The sequence below is a fragment of the Leucopleurus acutus genome (assembly GCF_964270905.1).
Source record: "Leucopleurus acutus genome assembly, chromosome: 1".
Classification (NCBI taxonomy): domain Eukaryota; kingdom Metazoa; phylum Chordata; class Mammalia; order Artiodactyla; family Delphinidae; genus Leucopleurus; species Leucopleurus acutus.
In genome coordinates, this window is record NC_139142.1 from 143350202 (window position 1) to 143366538 (window position 16337).

General features: G+C 59.3%; 1 protein-coding gene across 1 annotated transcript in view; it reads right to left on the minus strand.

Moving 5' to 3' along the window:
- Positions 1-15947, minus strand: part of CSPG4 (chondroitin sulfate proteoglycan 4) — a gene marked incomplete at both ends in the record, with an annotated part of 34410 nt that extends 18463 nt beyond the window's left edge. Inside the window, one exon of the mRNA XM_082839979.1 lies at positions 15860-15947. Coding sequence (XP_082696105.1) covers positions 15860-15947 — 88 coding nt within the window. The remainder of the gene's footprint in view (positions 1-15859) is intronic.
- Positions 15948-16337: the final 390 nt, after the last annotated feature.

The following is a 16337-nucleotide window of genomic DNA, read 5'->3' on the forward strand; positions in this document are numbered from 1 at the left end:
GCACTCCTTCCCATTCTTTCCTCCTCCTGTCTGTGGGGATTAGTCCTGGAGGTCCCTTTCTGGTCTGGGTCTGCTCTCAAACGTGACTGTGCGGAGGGTTAATGGTGTGGACTGCTTGGGTGGCTCCAGGCCTTTGGCATGGGGGGGCCGGATGCCCCAAAGGGTCTGGGGGACAAGTAGGAGGGTCAGGACGAGTGCCACAGGTATGGGTTTCTCTGCCTGGAAGAGGATACACAGCTGAATGTACAGGGGGGTGTAGATGTGTGCTTGCATGTGTGTGCAAGTGTGTGGGTGGCTGCTGGGAGTGTATTTTGGGTTTGCATAAGGCTGTGTGCTTGTGCATGTGTATGCGTGTGGGCTGGGAGCTGCCAGGACAGAGCAGTGATTGTGCCCAGGCCTGTCCTGCCCCTCGGTGCCCGCCCGCCATGACTTTGGCTGTGCCTGGCTCCATGAAAGGGGCAGTGTGTTCCTGGAGGGTTGCAGCCCCTCCCACCCGGCACCCATCCGCCCGAGAGGTTTGCTGAAGGTGGAGAATCCCACAGCTTCCCACCCTTCCTGCCCACAAACAGGGCGCTGCTGTCTGGGCCCAGGGTGGGCGCTCCATCCCTCTTCCTGAGAGGAGGGCTGGGGGCACAGAAAGAGTCTGTATCTGTCCCCACTGTGGCCCTTTCTCACACAGGGGGATGAAGCCTAGGCCAAGGTCCCCCAACAAGCCACCCTCTGGCACAGCATGGGTTATGCTGGCATCTCCTGGCTCCCTGGGCCACTCCTAGGATGTTTATGAATGGGGACCTGGTCCCTGTCCCTGAGGGACCCCAAACATGAGGCTTACTTCCATCATGGCGCTCAACCCTCTGCCTATCAGCGGGTTTGGCCTCTCAGTCTCTCTCAGGCTCCCCACTCCCTCCCAGGCTGGCCAGGGGCAGGGTCTCAAGCATGAGTGCCTTTCCAGTCTCGGGGCTGCTGCAGACCCTGCTCCTTCTGGGTCCTCAGAACCCCTGGGGCTGGCCAGTCTGTCTCTCTCCCCGTCTCTGTCCCACATCTCCCTTGTCTCTGCCTCTGCTTTTCCTCTTCTCTCCCTCTCTTGGTCTTTGGCCCCCCTCTTCCCTCTGTCCCATCCCGGCTGTAACTGGGAGTACCGCCCTTGCCCCAGAACAGTCCAGAGAGGCAGACTTGCCTCCCCCGCCCCGGGACCCGCACTTCTTGGTGATGGGCTCCACAACATCAGAGTTCTCTGTGGCCCTTGTCTGCAGTAGGGTACTTGGCTTCCACTTACCAGACAGACAAACTGAGGCTCCAGGGGAGAAGCAATCTGACAGAGAGAAGCAGAAAGCCTGCAGCTCCTGGCCTTGCCACCTGTTGGAGCCCTGCCTGCCTGGGCACCCCACCCCAGGCAGTCAATCTCTGTGCGCTCCCTCCCACCACATTCCTGGTTGCCTGGGAGCAGCCAGGCGGCCCCAGAGCCGGCATGCGTCACGGGCAGCGGCAGCATTCCTGGGTGTCTGCTCCTGCCTGACTTTATAAGGGAGAAAGTTTGGGAGCCCAGAGCTGCCGGCAGGATGGCCGGTGGAAAGTGCCCGGCCCCACAGTCAAGGGTGGGTGGTGGGAGACCTGGACATGAGGATGTGGGGAAGGTACATCCAGTGGTACCAAGGCGGAGCAGGAGGTGAGAGACGGATGGGGAGAGACTTGGAACCATTATTCATTCATTCATTCACGCACAAATATAATAACGTAGCGACGGGGATGGAAGAGGAGAACTAACCTGGGAGATACAGAAAGCCTGAGAAAGACAGTAAAAGTGAGAATGAGAAATAAAGACCCCCTCCTCCACAAAGACTGAACTCAGGGATCCAGACGGAGGCCTGAGGAAGGAGATGGGGGAGGGAAACCAAGAGAGACAGAAAAGGCAGGATGTCGGCAGTGAGCCTGCTGCTGTGCGCAGGGTCCAGGAGAGTGAGGAGGGGCGCCCCACCAGCCAGCTGCGGACGGAGGGGCGAAGCTGGGCTTTTCCACCGTAGCCTCTTGGGGTTTGGCACCAGGGGTGACAGATGCTGGTTCCAGATCCCGGCCCTGGGTAGGCAGTGGTGAGGCTGGGAGGGTCCCCCTGAGGGAGTCTGACGGGGAGCTGCGGGGTGGGATGTTCCGGGAGGGCCAAGGCAGGGATGAAGGGCTCTCTGTCTCCCCTCGTGTGTGTGTGTGTGTGTGTGTGTGTGTGTGTGTGTGTGTGTGTGTGTGTGTGTGTGTGTGTGTGTGTGTGTGTGTATGTGTGTGAGTGGCCCACCTGGGGGCTGAATGCCGGCCCTGTGTGAGAGCAGGGATGGGCCCGGGGCTCTGCTCCCATCACCCAGGCCCTCTGGACCTCAGGCCTGATCCCCTCCTCTCACGCCTCCAAGGGACTTGCCTTTTCTTTACCAGCACTCTGCCGCCAAGCCAGGGGACCCCTGAGGAGGGTGGGGTGCAAAGTTCCCTCTGATTTAGAACCAGAGCTTCAGCTCCCAGGACTGCCGGTGAGGCTGACTGCTCCTGCCCATTTCAGGGCTGGGAAAGCAAATATTCTGAGATGAGAACTCAGCCCCACAGAGCACTGCAGACTCCTGAACGGACACAGTGGGCTGCGTGTGGGCCTGAGTGTAGGGCAGCGCCACGTGTCACAGCGGGTCGAGGTGAGCGTGGGCAGGTGAGGATCTGGTGCGGTGGGCCCAGTCTGGCTCTGGGTACTGGACCATGACTCCCTGGCCACGCCTGCCTCCCTGGGCTCTGGGGCAAGGGAGAAGCGGTCACGGCATCTATTCAGGTGTCTGCCCCTCCCTCAGCATGTTCCATAGTCCCCCCCAAGGCTCAGCCCTCCCAAACCGAGCTATGACCTTCCACCAAGCCTGTTACCACTGAAGGTAACGGGGGAAAGTGACGGGGATGACTTCAGGTCAGACCAAAGGGGCAACATAACCTGCCCTTGGTGGTGACACAGGGGTCATAGAGCCAAGGCTAGGTGACTCACTACCTGCCAGGGCTGGTTGCCTGCGAGAGGCTCACACACCTGCAGACCCACTGTGCTCACCGCGCTGGCTCTCCTACCCGCTGATTCCAGACTGGGGAATAACCCAGAGGTCTACCGACCGCCTGCTCCTCTCCTGCCCTGTGAGCCACAGCCATAGGAACAACGGTAGGTTAGTTCAAAATCACATGGGACTTAAAGAAGCAGCCTTCCTCTTGGGAGACAAAAGCTGTCTCAGCAGAGAGCAGGAACGCCAGGCCCTGTCTGACCACCTCCCCATCTCAACATTACGAAGACCTCGCTGGGGTCAAGGTGGCCCCATCCCTCCTCGCTCCAAGAACTCTTGAGCCCTGAGACTCACTCTCGGGGTACTTGACGTCTTTGGTTGCCTTTCTGGTTCCTTGCAAGGCCAAGGAGGCCAGGGCAGGACAACAGTTTCCTTGGCTATTGGCTGAGCCCTGACTCTGGTCACTGGTCTCAGCTACTGGTCCTCTAACCAGGCATCCGGAGGCCACCCATGCTGAGTGGCATACACTGGGGAACACTTCCAATTCAGGGATCCCCTCTGGAAGGTGAGTACCCCTGGAGAGGAAGCAGGGAACGGGTTGGGGTGGGAGGTGCTGAGCTTGGTCCACAGACGTCGACAGGGGCAGGGTTGGTGTCCTGGGATCCCAGCCACATGTTCCAACCCTGGGGCCACGTGGGGCACAGAGGAAGTGGAAGGTAAAATGAGAGGTTTTGCTGGAAGAAGCAGCCCAGAGTCCACCCAGGCTGGAGGGCAGGGGCGTGGAGGAAGCGGGGCCCTCAATGGAGTCTTTGTGGAGGCCCTGCTGCTCCCCAGGGTGGGGCTGCTGTGGCATGGAGCAATTCCGAGCGGCCTTTCCTTGCCTTATAATTTTCCTCCTTATGGGGCAGCTGAGTGGATGTCTATGCCCTTTTCCACATCCCGTTCCTTCTGGCTTTCTTGGCCCCAGAAGCAAGGTGGGATCCTCATCTCAGTGGGCCCAGGCTGAGGTAGGGGTCCTGGCAGGGAAGAAACAGAGCGAAGGACCCTCGCCTGGCATGGGTCTGCAGTCCCCCACTGCAACCGGGTCCTTGTGAAGCTGCTCCCATTTTACGGGTGAGGAAACTGAGGGGCAAAGACAGCAGTTATCTGTTTGATGAGCAGCTGCAAGGCTGGGATTCGAGCCCCTGTGGGTGTGGCTCCAGAGTGCTGTGGGTTCAGGGAGGGGGGTGTGCACACAGAAGGCGGGAGGGTGGGGGTGGGTTTTGTTGCTGCCTGTGAATCGGAAGTGGAGCATCTGTGGCTGGCCCCAGTGGGAGGAGGGTGTGAGAGCTGGCCTCCTGCCTGGGAAGACACACTTTTTCCCCTTCCTTTCCGGTCCTCGGTCCTCGGTCCTCAGCCCCCTGTCTCAGGGTCGGGGGGGGGGGGGGTTGGAGGTGGGGGGGAGTGAGGAAGGGAGGGGAAAGCATCTGCTTTCGATGGGTGGTTTGGCAGCTGGCCTTTCCCAGTGTGGCTGGATGGGATCTGGTCTGGGGCCACTGGATCAGGGAGGGACCTTCTTCAAGGCTGGCTGCAGATAGCGCATTCCAGAAACCTCTGATAGTGCTACCCATGCCCATGGGGGTCTTGGAGGTGAGAGATGAGGGTGGAGAGGCAGGGGTGTGGGCTCTGCCCAGGGTGAGAAGCCTGCTCTCTGATGGGCCAGCCCCTCTCTTGGGCAGAAGCCAGAGGTGGGACGCCTGTTGCTCATCTCCAAGTCTCCCCATCGCTATGGGATGAGAAACCGCTAAGGGCAGGGCTGCTGGGGAGGTGTCTCAGGGCTTCCCCCAGCCTGGCAGGCTGGCCTTGGAGACAGTGAGTGTGTGAGCTGGGATGGGGGACAGTGGAAGCAATGACTGTGGGTTTGGACAGAAGCCTGGACGAATTTGGCACAGATTGTGCTCAACGGGCTGTGTGCCTTGGCGAAGCCACAGCCATCTGTGCCTCAGTTCCCCCATCTGAAATATAGGAAAGAGGGGTGGGATGACCCCACAGACAGAAGTCCCACATCCAGGAGACTGGGGGTAGCAGAGGCTTGGGTCAGGGATCAGCCCCCCAACACACACACACACACACACACACACCCCTGGCCCCTGGCCAGCCCAGCCCAGCAGGAAGGGGCTGGTGGGGAGGTGTGATCACTACAGTGGGTACAGCACAGCCACCTCTGGCCTGAGAGGCCACAGGCCTGGCTAGACTGGAGGCTCTTGAGGACAGGACCCAGGGCCTGCATCTCCGGACCAGCGCATCTGCCATCCAGGAGGCCCATACACAGGTACCAACAGATGAAACATGAGCACCTAAGGGAATGCAAGGATCAAATGGTGGTGACATTTGCCCCATAGGAGGGATTTTCTAACAGCATTGCTGTCTCACAGCAGCGAAGCAGAGGAGCACGTTCCTGGCACTGGTGCTGTGCCTGGCCTAGGAGGGTGGACCAGGACACCACAGTGTCCTTGCTGGTGGCCTCTGTGCTAACCAGCTTCTGCCAGAGATCCCCAGACCCCCTGGCCCCTGCTCCACTGCTGGGCAGGCCTGACTCCTCTTGGAATAGTTCCTTGCCTAGTACCCCCATCTGACAACTCCGCAGACCCCTTCAGTCCGTCAGCACTCACTGAGCTGTGCCCCACCTCTGCCACCCTCTCTCCAGCCGACCTCTTCTCCCCTGACCTCAGGCACTGCCTCTTTGCTGTCGTGCCCATATCTCTGTCTCAAGCACCAAGTCTCCAGGGCTCTGGGCCTGCTTGTCAATGCCCCCTAGACGTCTACACCGGGAACACCTATAGGAACCCCCAAACCCAAGCCCACCCGCTCAAGCCAGACTCAGTATCATCTCTCCTCCAACCTGCTCACCACCCAGTGAAGGCCCCACACGCACCCACCGCTGGGCAGAAACCTGAGAGTTGCTCTGACCCTCTCCCTCTTCCTGACCATGAATGAACGTTCCCTCCGTTCGGCTCCATGACTTGTCCTTCAGGTCTGTCTCCCCCTCTTGCTTCTCTGTGCCATCCCACAGGACACATGGCCACCATCCCTTGCTGCCTCCCTTTGCTAGGTGCAGTCACAGTTAACCTAAACTGAGGTGCTCCATCCTCCTCCCTTGCCTGGATGCCTTCGAGCCCCTGCCCTCTGGTGTGGCACTGAAGGTGCTGGGTGACCTTGCCCCTGCCCCGCCAGGCTTTCCTGTTCACTCCTTTGAACACTCCACGTGCCAGCCTCACCAGACCCTGGGCACCTAACAGGTCCCCATTCTGGCCTTCGCTTAGGCTGGGCCTTCTGCCCAGCAAGCTCTTCTTTCCTTTTTGCCTGTGAAATGCCCTCATGCCCCTTCAGGGGAGAAGTCCTCCCCCACCCTTCCCCATAGCTCCTTCTCCGCATTTGGGGTGCAAAGAGACTCAACCGTGGCTTGGGGAGTTGTGTGACTGTCACCTCTCTCTGTTAACACTGTGAGCCTCAAAGGGACAAGACTGGTGACGGGAGATGGCAAGATAGGAGGGAGGGGCCCAACAGGGCGGGGGGGGTGCCACATTCCCTGGCTGACCCAGCAGCGAGGGGCTGCACCTGGGGGCTTGCCCTAGCTCTGCCCCCCACGTGTCTTACCTCCAAGCTTCCTTCAGTCCTCCTCTGCCCTGCAGGGCCCCGGTGCCTGCAGCCGGGGGTGGGGTGAGGCTGGACACAATGGCTGGGGTGGAGTGGGGCACTGCCCCAGCCAGGGAGAGCTTTTCTGGGCCTGTGGTGACAGTCTGGTGCTTGTTTTTTTAAAGAAAATAGAATCAGAACACCTATTTATAGCTGGAGGCCACAGCCACAGACAGGAGACGGATGGGGTCTGAGGCTGCGCAGCTCCCGCTCAGGCAGGCGCCGGGGGTGGAGCCGTTCCCAGGCCCCCTGCCCCCCTTTCTCAGCCCCCAAGGCAGTGCCTGTGGGATCCTGACATTCCCTGGGACAGGATGTAGCCTGCTCTTTGGGGCAGGGGAAGGAGGGGACTTGGGTGAGGAGGATGGAAATTTTCTCTCAGAATTGGTCCCTGGGGCCCAGAGTCCTTTGTGGGAATGGGTGGAGGTGAGGGTGTGTTACATGTCTGCAAGGCACAGGAGGCAGAGAAGGACCTCTGGGGGTGCGGGTGCCGCCTGCCAGCGCGCTGGGTAAAGGAAAGAGAACAGGGCAGCCAGAGAGAGAGACGCAGGGATGGGGAGAGAGAGATGGAGAGACAGCCTTGGTGAGGACACAGAGACAGGCAGGGGTCCGGGGAGAGAGATCTGCAGCCCAGCGGACGCCCTGAATAGAGGGGAGATAGAGGAAGCAAGGGGAGATCTGAAGTGGGGGGTTCCGTCCCACAGAACGTCTTCACAGTGCTCTGGGCAGACTGGTCAGTTGGATCCAGGCGAGAAAGGGCAAGAATTAGGCATCTCTGTGGCCTGTACCCAAGAAGGCCAGGCCTTGCATCCTCCTCCCACCCCCAGGACCTGGAGACCCTCTGTTCCCGGCAATCTAATGCTGGGAGGCCCAGGTCCGTTTGGAGGCAAAGCAAAGCTGTGGGGGCAGAGCTGATGCACACGGGCTTTGTCACCAAGATCGTGGAAGGACTGTCCTGGACAGAGCGGGCAGGGCAATTCCAGGACTGCTGGGGACAGGTCTGGGCTCTGACTTGCTAGGAGGTGAATTCCCCGGGCCTGGAGGAGTTACAGGCTGAGGCTATGGCCTGGGCTCACACCTGCTGCCAGCCTCTATTCAGACCCCTCCCCTCCCTTGGTTGTGCCGTTGGGGGCTGTGGGATGGCTACAGCCTGGGGCATGTGTCATGCAGCTACAGCCACAGCGGGTGACTCAGACAGTTAAAAAAAGGAGCAGCTTTGAGCAGTGACTCAACTGGCTCTGGAGGGGCTGGGTGGGTCTGGCTGGTACAAGATGGGGTGACTGGGTTTATTTTTGGTAGGGTGGGGCTGGGGCCGGGGGTGGGGGTGGAAGAGGGGAACTGGGGGTGGAGAGGAGCCGCTGCTCTCATCCCAGGAGAGCCCCAGGGCTCCGTGCCAACTTAGGAAAACGGTTTCTTGATGCCAGAGAGCTCTGGCAGGCTGGGCCGCCTCTCAGTCCCGTTCTGAGCCTAGCCTGCCTTGCTGTGTGGACCCAGATAAGCAGCCGGCTGTCTCTGGATAGAAGCAGAGATCTTTGTCCTTTTCCCAAGAGGCTTAGAGCTGACCTTGGAGAATGAAGATCCTACCCAGAGGCCCAGAGACGGACAGAGGTCTGCTCAAGGCCACACAGCAGGGCCAGGTATCCCAAGGGCTGCCATTACACATTTGGCTCATGTCCCTACAATATCTCTTCTATCCCGGGGCTGTCAACAGTTGGAAGGATGGGCTCCCATTTGAGTACCTGCCCCTGGCGAGGCTCAGCTGGGCTCCAGATGAGTGTCCGGAAGCACATGGGTACCAGATGTCCAGAGATAGAGCCTCAGCCGGGGGCAGGAGCCTGGATTCTATTGGCACACATCTGGGGAGCTGACCAGTCTTTGCCCAACAGTCTGTTCAGAAGGTTACCTCTCTGGGGGTGAAAGTCGAGGATGCCCCCACACTGGGATCTTGACTTGGGGGCCCAGGCTTTTTATCCAGTGTCCCTCCCGTTGGCACTCCCCAAGGCTGCTCACCCCACTCTGTAGCCATTTCCCGAGACTCACTTCCCCTCTCCTCCACCAACTCTGATCTTACGCATACATGGACTCAGGCGTCACCAATACCCCTGATGGGTCCAAGCAGCCCAGGAGAGACAGAATCCCTCAGTCCTTCATTCTGGATCCTGCTCCTCACGATGCAGCCACTACTGCTTAATGAGTGGTGGTAATAGCCCCAGGGAGCTTCATGGGAGCCGTCTCACATCACTGGGCCCTGGCCTCCAGCCCCTACCTCCAGAGGGGCCCCTGAAGGGTGGGCAGAGAGCAGGGAAAAGACAGGCTTCTAGGCTCCCCATCCTGTAAAAGGTCCCGAGCCCTGCTCCTTCTCTCCGTCCCCACCCATCCGCTCTTGGGACAGGGTCTGAGTTTCATTTGGTCATCCGTTCAACAGATTGATTGTGCTACGTCCTGGCTCATCCATCTCCATCCAAGGGACCGTTAGGCTTTGGGGTGGGGCTGCAAGGGGCTGTCCTGCTTCTCCTCACACAGGAGAGGTGTGTGGACCTCAGCCCAGTGAGTCAGTCAGATGCAGGACCCATCCCCACCCCCCTTTCTGAAGGGTCCTGGGCTGGCGGGCAGAGGCTGGCTTGACAGGTCCCCTGGGAGCCTGCCTCCCCCTTTCCGTGTCACTTCATCCCACACAGACCCTCTCTAATCCCCTGCTTTGGAAACTTTCTCAAAGATTCCTAAGCAGGAACCAGCCCCCACCCGTCCCCCGCCACCATTGCTGGGCCTGCCCCACTCCAGAAGAAGATGGGAATAAGAGGATAACAGCAACCTCAGGACCAGGCATTTACTGACCATTTACTCCAAGCAAAGGGCTTTAATCCCCAACACACACAGGAGGTAGGAATTATTTATCCCATTTCAGAGAGGAGAAAACTGAGGCTCAGAAAGGCCAGGTCGCCGGTATTGAGGCTGGAATTAAATTCTAAGCTCTCTAACACCATGTTCTTTACCACCGTGAGCCTGGCCTCCGGTCTCCCCCAGCCCTGTAGAGGTTCCAGGAGCTGAGGACTCAGAGGAGGGAGAGGTGGGGCCTGAGTCAGGACTGAGGGGCGGGAGGGAAGCTTACTCTCAGCTGCTCCAAGACGCCCAAAAAGGGTGATTCGTTCCTGCCCTCACCACGGTGAGAAGTGTGTGTGTGTGTGTGTGTGTGTGTGTGTGTCTGGGCTGGAGGCCTGCCTGGCTGGCCTCCAGCTGTAGGAGAGCTGGACTTGCCCCAGTCACTGCACACAAGGGAAGGGGCAGGGAGGGCTGGTGTCGTGGGAATCAGCATCCTGGGCCCATTGATATTTATAGCTGAATGCGGGGGTGGGGGCTGCTCTTAGGTGGGAACGGAAGTTGGTCTCCTTTCCTCCACCCCCTCTCCATCTTCCCAGAGAGAAGGATGGCGCAGGCTAGAGGCCCCGGCCTGGTGGTGGAGCTGGGGGCTGTGTGTCCTGAGTTGGGGGCTTCCCCCAAGCTTCTGGCTCCGGGATGGACACTCTCTTTGCTAGGCCCTGAGCCAGGCTTCTGAGAACACTATGTGTGTGTGTGTGTTTGCAAGTGTGTGTCTGCACACCCATGTACGTAAACCTACTGGGTGTCACGCTGATGGAGGTCACAGAACAGGGGCAGGGGCCAGATGAAGGTAGGGGGAGAAAGGCCTGTAATCTCACAGAGATGGAGGGCAGGGCCCCAGAAGGGGGGCAGACCAGGCTGTAGGCCTGAACAATCAATGGTTGGAAAAGCCTCCCAGGGGTGGTGATGCTGGAGGTGGACCTTGAAGGATGGAGAGAAGAAAAGAAGAGCCGTTGCAAGGAATAGCTTGGGCAAAGGTGGAAGGGTGCCAGGGATTATGGACTATTATCTGATGGTCTAGTTCATCTGCCAGCCTGTGGGACACAGCATCACCTTGAATGTGGAGGCTGAGCTCCTGGGGGCAGAGAGGGCCCAGCCACAGCCATGGTGTCTCTGGGCCTGCAGGCAGGTGGCCCCATGAGGCTGCTGTCTACCTGGATACTCACGAGTGTCCCATTTGGTTCCGAGAGGGACAGGAATGGGATGCTGGGGCAGGAGAGGCCAGGTCCCCAGGGCTGGCTGGGAGGAAGCTGGGACTACCTTCTGCTCCCTGCCTTCGAGTCCCCAGACTTTGCTCCACCTGGGGAAGGACACCTCCCAGGGGCCATTGATGTCAATCTTGATCCGTATTCTTTGAAAGCCAGGAAGTCCTTTCTTGTATGTGACCTGACTCTCCCCTGCTCTCAGTACGTTTTAACTCAAAGCAATTAATTGGTTTTCAAGCCTTTCTTTTAAGCCACAGATCACTTTATCAAAACTGTATCCTACGTAAAACACCGATCTGTAAACACGTGTTCATGAGACTGCTGTGCAGGGATCGGAGCGGTGCGAGCATCCCGTATTCCCAGATATGGGAATGTAAAGCCCCGGAGCACCGTGGACACAGTCTGAAAACCCCTGGTTGGCTCAGTGATCTCTGTGCCCCTTGTGGGCCCAGTCCTGGGTGCAGCAAGATAGTGGAGACCTCAGAGAAAAGCAGATGGGAGGTCTGCCCTCGGGGAGCTGCTGGTCCTGAGGGGAAGGCCACACCCAAACCAGGGTACAAGGACAAACAGCAGAGAGGTCTACCCCCTACCCTGCTAAGGATTTGCTGTGTGACTCTGAGAAAATAGCTGTCCCTCTCTGGGCCCTGGTTTCCCTATGAACCATGGGGGGCTGGCCTGGGCTGGGGAGTCTCTGCAGTGAGGTCCGGGAGGGGAGGCTGCCTTACTGACCCACCATGACACTTAAACCGCAAGAGACACACACACGGAAACGGTTTAGCATGAGCAGTGGCGGGAGGCCTGGCTAATGCACGTCAGAGCTGGCGGGGCCGGCTCTTCTGCAGGCGGGGAGCGGCACGGGCGTGGGCAGGAGCTTAGTGGGAGGAAGGAATGGTCAACAGGAGAGGCACTGTCCAGAAGATGAGTGAGCCGTGCCACCAAGCCACCTTGACGGCAGCCCCAGAGCTACCACCCTACATCTGAGACAGATGGGGCTTCATTTGCCACCCCAGCTGTCGGTGGAGGAGTGGTGGGCTTCCTTGAAGAAGATCTGCTTATGCTGTGAGGAAGTGGGGAGGGTCTGGAAAGGTAGGGGTCACTTACTGGAGGGGTCTGCAGAGATGGGAACAGAGATCTGGGGTCCTCAGGGACCTGTCTCTCTCCTGAGGACCCGTCTCTCTCCTCTGCTGGGGGGCCTGAGTCCACTGGTCGGTGGCCGCCCACCTGGCCTGATCTGGGAAAGGCGGCTGTGGTTGGGGTGAGAACACCATGGCCTGTGTACCCCAAGAGGGACCTGAGGCCAGTCCTTCTCGTTCTCAGAGCCTCAGTTTCCTCATCTGTAAAATGGGGAATGTTTCTTGACTTATAGGGCTGCTGTGAAGCTGCAGGATAACATGGTTAGTGCCCCCCACGGGGTGTCTCGGGAGGTAGGAGCTCTGTTATAAGAGAGCTCCATCCTCTCCCCTGTTTGGAGTTACGGGCCCTCCTGAGAAGCAGAGAGCCAGGAGCCCCTACCCCAGGGAGAATCCAAGTACAAAACTGTTCACACAAATTCGGTTCATTCAAAAATTACTCATACACACTCAGTAATAATGGTAATACAATACTTCTGAAACACACCCTACGCCTGCACCTGGAGGACGAGTCGTAACTCTGGAAGGCTCTACAGAACTGGACCCACGTTGGGTCAGGGGCATGTTGGAGGCAAAAGGGGAGCTGGATGGGGCCAGGAGTTGGCGGCAAGGCGGTAAAGGAGCGGAGGGACCTGGAAGGGAACAGGCTCAAGTCTCAGACCCAAAGGCCCCCTTGTTTATTTGCTCTTGGCACTGAATAGGAGCCCCAGCGCAGCTCAGCAGCCCCTGTTCCCATCTTGTCCTCACCTCCTTCCCTGAAGGCCCCACCCAGCCCAGGTCTGCGAGCACCGCTGGTTGTGTTCACGGTTGCGCGGGCTCACATCTGTGTGCGCCAGTGAGTGTGGTCAGGGCTATTTCCAACTCCTCCTCCCCTGCCCGCCCCCTCCTTGGCAGCACGCCCAGTTCCTCACACCCCACTCCCCTCTGGCCCTTCATCAGCCGCCTGGCCCACCTGGCGCAGCCCCCTCCTTGGGCCCCCCAGGCGGGCAGCACTGAAAGTCTCTTGTTGTCCTGGCTGGGCAGGCGGGTGGATGTTGGGAGCGGGGCTCAGTTATACTTGGTCTAGAACAGCTTTTTCAGAGTCCGGGGGGCGGGGGGTGGCGCTGGGCCTAGGGCCCTGGCCCCTGCCCTGCTCTAGAGGGCTGGGGCAGTGTACGTGCACACACAGAGACACACACAAGGCTGAGAGGCTGTCTCCAGCACCACTCATTCCCCTAGACCATCCTTAGAGGCAACAGAATCTACCCTGGTTCAATTCCTTGCACCTGAGGCTCCCCCGTCCCCACCCCAGCCCTGCTCTATAAGACACCCCCATCAGTTCAGAGCCCTCACCCAGATTACACAGGAACCCTCTCTGCCAGCTACTCCCGCCTGAGTCCCACGTGAGCCCCTCACCCTCTGCCTTTCAAAGTCAGCTATGCCAGGCAGGGAGGAGGTGCGGGAGCCACCGGCACTGCGTGCTCTGTGCTCACTCTGGCCTCCCAGCTTTGCTTGTGCTGTACCCCCTGGCTGGAAGCACATCCGCTCAAACCCAGTCTCGGCTCAAACCCAATCTCCCCAATGCCTGTGGTTCTGCTGGGCCTCCCACAGGGCTTAGAAGCGGCTGGACATCACACTTAGCATCCACACTGGCACAGGGGTCAAGTTTAGCCGCCCACGCAGGCGGGGAGCTCCCACAAAGTGCGCCTAGGGGCTCTTGTTGGGCAGCTGGGCTTCTCTGTGGGTTACAGCACTTTGCTTCCTCCCTGGGTCCTCAGTTTCCTCGTCTGTACAATTGGAAGGTTGCCTCAGATGGTCTCCAAAGGTGCTTGACTCTCAGGTCCCATGACCTGGATGCCCTGGAATGTTGATGAGTGCAGGGAAAGCATCCCAGTGTGCCTCACTCTGGTACCTGAGACTTGGGGGCCTTTGGGGCTATGGGTGTCCAGGAGGGGTGGGAGTGATACCTTCCTCGGTCGGGGCTGTCTCTATTGCAGAGACCAGGATGGGGGACAGAGGGGGACATGGCATGGAAACAGAGGTGGGCTCTTGGAGGGAGCTCTGCCTGTGAGGGGGACAGGATACGAGCTCGCCCACCCCCTCACCGCTTCCAAATCCCTCCTAAGGGCTGGGGTCAGCTTGATGCTATAAAACCCCACTGGCACCATGTTGCTCTCCTCTCTAGAAGCTTCGCCGGCTCCCCACTGCCAATAGGGTACAGGCTGTGGACTGCATTTAGCCATCTCAGGTTTCTGTGCCCCAGCCCAATGGCTCTTCCTGGCTTGTGCTCAAAATATATATACCTTCCAGCCAGGCTGCTGGAACTCCGTATCTCAACCTCCCTCTGCTCATCCGCCCTCAGAGCCTTTGCTCGTCGAGCCCTCGCCTGGAGTTCAGATCCCCTTCCCACCCTCCAAGGCTTGGCTCAAGGATCACCCTCTGCCCCACCCCAGCTTGCCTCTGAATTTCTCTTCACCATTCTCCTCATCTGGATCTTTGCAGACACGATCGGAATTGCTGTTTGAGTTTTAATTTGCTTTTCTGCCTCCTGAATGAGTCCAAGTCCAGCCTATGCATTTCTGTGCACTCCTGACTGCCCAGCACAATGTCTGCACACTGTTGATGCTGAGAAGGTATTTGAGAATGGCTCTCAGTTGAAGCCCAAGGAGGTGGGTATCGGAGTCCCTCCCTTGGCTGGAGGCTGGGCAAGCAGACCTCTCTAGTCAGCTCAGATGCCCCCTTCCTATCCCTCTAGAGGCCCAGCCCACAACCCAGGCCCTGAGACCTTGAAAGATGGGGTCCCTGGGGACAGGAACAGGGAGCCTGGGGATCCAGCTCTGACTCACCCCACTGGGGGGTCCTCTCCTGACTCATTTCCCTTTTGGGTGCCTCATGATTACTGTCCATTCTAACTGGCTTCGCCATCTAATGGGGACAGGGGTGTGGCCTAGGTCCCTGGAAGGGAGACTCAGGCCCTTCTTCTGCTCAAAGTTGTTCTTGGGAATGGTCCCGAAAGATGTAGGCTGAAGCACTGATTCATACGTACATGGGTAGTAATGACTGATGGGTCCTGAGGCCACAGTTCTTACGGCATAACTAGACCATGGCTTAACTAAGGGAAGAATGCCATAACGGTGGGATTTCTGGCATTGCAATAGAGACGGTTACATCCTAGCACCTCTCAGACGGCAGTCTCTGCTGGAAGCAAGCACCAATGCCTGGGACAGGGAGGTGTGGCAGGGGGGTGCCCAGAGCTGTCTGAGGGGCACAGGATATCTGAGGGGCACCAGCCCTGCCTCTAGGAGGCTGAAGAGTGGGTGGTCCTGTCTGTCACTAACTAGGCCTTCTCAGTGAGGAGAGAGGAGAGAGAAGACAGGAGGAGGAGGAGGAGGCCAGGAGGAAGGTGGTGGTGAAGAGGCCAGACAGAAAATGCACCTAGGAACAAGGGGAACAGGAGCAGAGCTGGGGCGTAGCTGGAGGAGGCCCCAGGAGGCTGGGGTGCTTGTGGGGCCCCACACAGGGTCGGGCAGGGTGGCTTCCTCCCCATTTCACGCCTTGCAGCACTCCCCCTTCCTTGCCTGGGTGTCTGAGGTGGGGGACTCGCTTCTCACTGTCACTACATGTCCTTTGGGCACCAACTCAGTCATAGGAAGCCTGCTGGGCACAGGGAGCCCAGGCGGCACTGGGGTGTCTCCACTGGGTCTAGAGAACAATCCTGCACAGAGCCACACCCTAGGGAAGTGACCCTGGGGCCAACCTCAGATAACCAGAGCCCACATGACCCCCTAGATCGAGAGCCACGGCTGGGGGTCCTGCATCCCCTGGGGGTGGGGTGGTACTGCCAGAGACCCCAACCTGGGGTGGCAGAAGTGCAGTCCCCTCGTTTCCCAGTCTGGGGGCCCCCTCTGGGTCCTCCTGTCCCTTTCCTCTACCTAAGAAACCCTCCACAGCTCTTGCCAGTCTAGGTCGGCGTCTCAAGCCCCTCACTCACCTGTGGATGCTGGTCCCACCAACGTAGCGAAGGTCAGAGCCAGGGTCAGGGCAGGGGCTGAGAGCAGGAGCCGCGGGCCGGAGCGCATCGCGGCGGGCTGGGCAGCGGGACTGGCGAGGAGCGGAGTTCGGAGCCCGGAGCTTGGACGCCAGAGTCTCGAGTCGAGAGAACTGGCGCGGGCTGGGGCTCCGGGCGTCCCGCCGCCTACTTAACACGGGGGCGGGGCAGGCGCCGACCGGCGCGCGCGCTCCAGTTTCAGGCCGGGGCTGTCCTGTCTGCCCCCCACCCCTAGTCTTCTTAAAGGGCCCGTGCTGGGCTGCTCCTCCCCGCCAGGGGTCAGGGGACCCTTATAGCTCGATCAGTCCCAGGCTCCACGTTAGAGATTTGGGACAAAATCCCAGAGGAGCCCAGACCTCCTGGGCTCTGGCGCAAGGGCTCCCGGAGAGCTCCGCCGGGAGGAGATGTGAGCTGAGCTAGT